Source organism: Bactrocera latifrons, unplaced genomic scaffold (assembly GCF_001853355.1).
Source record: "Bactrocera latifrons isolate USDA-ARS-PBARC rearing strain unplaced genomic scaffold, ASM185335v1 scaffold_172, whole genome shotgun sequence".
Taxonomy (NCBI): domain Eukaryota; kingdom Metazoa; phylum Arthropoda; class Insecta; order Diptera; family Tephritidae; genus Bactrocera; species Bactrocera latifrons.
Window position 1 is genome coordinate 161,084 of NW_017535208.1, and position 4,520 is coordinate 165,603.

At 35.7% G+C, this 4,520-nt stretch overlaps 1 protein-coding gene across 1 annotated transcript; it reads right to left on the bottom strand.

The window, feature by feature from the left end:
- Positions 1-3,736: 3,736 nt before the first annotated feature.
- Positions 3,737-4,520, bottom strand: LOC108966984. Its single transcript, XM_018930170.1, has 2 exons — positions 4,346-4,520; positions 3,737-4,199 (listed from the first exon to the last, which is right to left on the bottom strand). The coding sequence occupies exons 1-2, from the start codon at positions 4,364-4,366 to the stop codon at positions 3,810-3,812; spliced, it is 411 nt and encodes a 136-aa protein (XP_018785715.1). The 5' UTR covers positions 4,367-4,520; the 3' UTR covers positions 3,737-3,809.

A 4,520-nucleotide genomic window follows, 5' to 3' on the forward strand; every position in this document is an offset into this window, starting at 1 on the left:
GTTTGCGGCGCTATAATTCACGAACGACTTGAAAGAAACGACAATCAATCAAACACGTGTTAGCGCGTGAAATGTGCTTTCCAAAAAGATATAGCATGATCCGATGCGATGAATAAAACTAGAACTACGCGCTCTTAGCGCCAACTAGCGAAAATACCGCAAGACTTCTTTGACAACCTAATACATAACCTTATTTCTCTGCTTCCCCTCGGTTCATATTCGAGATATCTATTGTGGTTCGGAAAGTGCATTAGACTGATAAAAAAATGTGGTTAAATGGCACAAGTCTTGTTCTATTACAAACGTTAATAATGACAGTCTAATATCACAATAAGTCCACATGACTTATAAATTAGATATTTTGGGTTATTATTCGGATCAAGGTATACATCAAAAATTCACTAGATTCACTAGAAAATACCGAATCTATAATAAAATTTGTATAAGACTAATACATGAAACATAGTTAAATCAATGAGGTTCAGCTAACGAGGCTTTCAACAGGCACGCGACAAAAGTAGACCGATAGGGATAGCAAACGATGCCATATTATTCCCGCTCTTTTGACATTTCTCTTCAGTAAGGGTTGTCATTTCATTATGAAAAGATAAGGTGAATTACTAAAATTTACCGAAATCCGGAGTCAGTGGTCTCAACTTTAAATGCGCAACGTCTAATGTATGGTTATTATAATGGTCCTGTCAGTTCGACAATAGACCATCTAGTGGAAAAATTTTAATCCACAGCCACAGTACAAAATGCTCCTATTGCCCGTTGTGTCGAGAATATTGCTATCGCTTCCACATCAAATTAGGAAGACTCAAATCAGTCTCTCACACGTCGTTCTCAAGCGTTGAGCAACTCGCGAATTTCGCGAAAAGATCTTGGCCTACATCCTTACGAGATCAAATTGACGCAAGAACTGAAGCCGCTCGACCACCAGACACATCGTATTTTCGTGAATTGGGCTGAGCACCAACTTGAACATTATCCGGATTTTCATCAAAAAATCATCTTCCGCGATGAGGCTCTTCCTCGTTATTGATCAGGCAGCAATCCACACGTACTCCATGAGTGACCATTGTATCCGCCGAAAATTTCGGTCTGGAGCCGTTTATGGGTTTGCGACGTCATAGGGCCGTACTTCCTCCATGATGATCGTTAGTGTGAATGGGAGTCGCTATCGCTCAATGACAACCGAATATTTTTGGCCCTTATTGGATGATATGGACTTGAAATATATGTTGTTCCAACAAGACGACGCCACAAGCCACAGAGGGAATGTCACAATCGATTTATTGAAAACCAAGTTTGGTGAACGTGTTATTTCTCGAAACGGCCCAGTGGTGGCCATGCCAAAGAAGCGAGTTCCATACGTAATAGCATCGAATGTACTTACACAGTAATGAAGAATTTCATTGATATCTCCAACGTTTTTATTTTATTTAAACTTTTGTAGCGTTTTATTGAAAAACCCGTCACAATCCAGCAATTGAAATTTCGGCCAAAAAATATTGAAAAAAAAAGTAAAGTTACTTTCTGGAAAAGATTATTAACTTAGAATATTTTAGAGAGCAATATGACTATCTAAATTGCATAATTTGATGCAAATACAAGTATAAGCTAATATAAGTTATAATATAATAAAAGTTTTTGAACTGGGATACTTTCTATTCCAATAAATATAGTTAGTCCTGCCATAAATACTGTTAAAAAGTTTATAATGCAAATAGCAGGGATAAATTCATAGAAAAAATTCCAAAAACTTAATATTTCGAGAATGTTAGTTTAACGTAGTGTAATCTTTTTCCAATACGTTTACAGTATACATAGGATTAAAAGAAGTAGTCGTCTTCTCGTGGTTCTAACAAAAGGTCAGCTATTAAACTGTTCCTATACGCATTCACAGAAATCCACTTAGGAATCAGGAATTTATGTCAAGGGAAAGTTGATATATAGATCAGAACAATGTCAAGTTTTAGTCCAAATGAACTCCAGATAAAAGCCCATGATCGGTCAACTGACCATCTTCTGAAAACCTTCTTGAAGCAATTTGCATTGTGCTCAACAGATGAAAGCATCTGCTTCAGGGGTTATATATGTACAGTTAAAATTTAAGAAACAAATCGATTATTTTAATTTTATTTTCTTAATGTGCATATATTTAAGAATACACACAGAAAATGTCGTATCGTTTCGGTGAATATTTTCGAAGCTACATGCCAATTTGAAAAGACATTTCAGAGTGCTTGGAAGTAAAAACTCCAATTTTAAACGCGTTTTTCTCAAAATGATGTTTTCAAATTTTAACACGAACTACTTAAATATATTTTTAAGTAATTACTCGAAGATTTTTTCTCACCAATATATGCTATTTATAAACCAGTTAAGGCCGGAAATTTTGGTCAAAAATCGATTTTGTTTTTAGAAACCGCCATTTTGTGAAAAAATTTTATTTTGCTTATTTCTTCTATTAATTACTAGATTAAGTAATACTTTAACGAAATCTGTATCGATATTTTTAAAAGTTTTCTCAGAAAAAAATTGTCGGAAATTCGTTTTTTTCGGCCTTCTAACTGTAAATAATCCCATCAGCAGCACGATGTGAACGGCCATATTTATACATATGAAAAAATGTGCAAAACTACAAAATAAACGCAAAATCTTTCAAAGACCAAAAATATGTTATGCCAAGCGTTAAACGTGGTCATCATCCAGCGGTATAGTGGTTTGATGGGGAGTCTTCTGAAACAACGTTGCACCTCTTCACTTCAGCCAGCAAGATATTTTCTGGTTTCATAGCTGCAGACGATTGGCCATTTGGAAGTCCAGATTTTTCATCAAACTTCCATGTCCTGCTTATAAAATAGAATTTTACGGATCTCGAATAAATGCTTCATTACTTCTAACAGCAATTTCGGTTATTTACGCCTAAAATGGGCTTTGTCGGTGTATATGTTCATAAGCCAACAAAGCTTCATCTCAATGTGAAGCTATAAATGGTTAGAATTGTATAGAATTGAGGTACTTGCAACCAACTCAATCGGCTAGTAAATGTCAATGTTTATATACCCACATAAAATATGCACCTCAGATTACTGAATAGATACATGAGTAGATTACTTATTTCATGAAAATATTTGATAAACCCTTGGTGATTGGTCGTTTTTCTAACAGCGCCACTCTATAACAGATCTTATTTCTACTGTATTGACGTGTTCTTATCAACACTTCTAGAAATCTATATTTTTGAATTACATTAAGTTTCATACGACATAAAGAAGGAAAGCTCCGTCAAGCATCAGACCAGATGAGATTATCGGTAGCTATCAAAAAATATAAATGACACAGTTTATATTCTTCGAATAAGAAACCTTCCAGCGAATATCTGTTGCCACAAATTATTTTCACATGGCTTAAACTTATGCGTGAGAACTAAGCGTAGAGCTAGAGTTTTTCTGCAATTTTTCAAAGTACATTTTTATAGAGCAAAATGAAGCAGAAAGAAATATTTCCAACTAGGAAATAAGAAGTAAAATATAGACGTAGTTTTATCTCGCATCTTTACGAGTTTTAATTTTATAGAGATCAATAATTCTGCTTTTGAACTATAACAAAAAAAATCATTTGGAAAACAGTAAAAATTAACAACGGATACCCGGATAATCCATACTCCAATTAATCACTGAATTGCCGATTTTATAACCACACATAGGCACACACACATGCACAACTCTTTAACATCTAATTAAAAATTTTATTTCTTTTCGTATCGTCGGGTTTAATTATGTAATTCAGATTTTCAAACTTTACAACGCAATCAACTCATCGTGCGGTTCACGATGGAAAAGCGGCTTGTCGGCATTGGGTTTGTGCGTCGCCGGCTCCGAGTCGTAAGTGATATGCGCGATGTGAGTTAGCGGTGCCACAATGGCAGTGGCCATGCGCTCTGCTGCAGCGGCCTCCTCATCAACTGCATTACCTGCAGCTACATTTATATCTTGCTTCTCGGCCATTTGGAAGTTCGGCTCAGACTCACTGTTGGAATTTATTATAGCGGACGTGGATATTTGTGGCAAAGTGGTTGTTGGATTGTTGGCAGATTCTGACTCTGCTGCAATCACTGCATTCTCCTCCATAATTGGCACTGCTTGACCATTGCACACAAACCATAAAAGAATTAAGGTCAACAACCGCATCTGTGAAAGGTGTAGAAAATGTTGATGAGCTCAAGGTTGGCACTCGCGTCAATGAAGTTGAACTTAAACTTAAAACTACTTATTAAGGCACAATTAAGTTTTGTGCTACGAAAACATATGTATTTTTACAAAACATAATCACTCACTTCCATGTTAAGGCACGACATTGCTGATATGAGACTTCTTGTAATTTATTGCTATGCAGTTTATGCAGTTTATTGTAGACTCAATTCTTGCACTTCTGTAAATTCTCTTGGATTTTTCAGTATATTGATGCCGTCCGTAAGTATGCTGGCTTTCATTAGACCTTGGCTACTTAAA

What these genes read in the sequence shown, in the direction of transcription:
- LOC108966984 (XM_018930170.1), bottom strand. Translation starts at nt 4,366, where the DNA reads ATGTCGTGCCTTAACATGGAA. An exon ending in TGTCGTGCCTTAACATGGAA is followed by an intron (nt 4,200 to 4,345) that starts GTGAGTGATTAT and finishes CACCTTTCACAG; the next exon opens with ATGCGGTTGTTGACCTTAAT.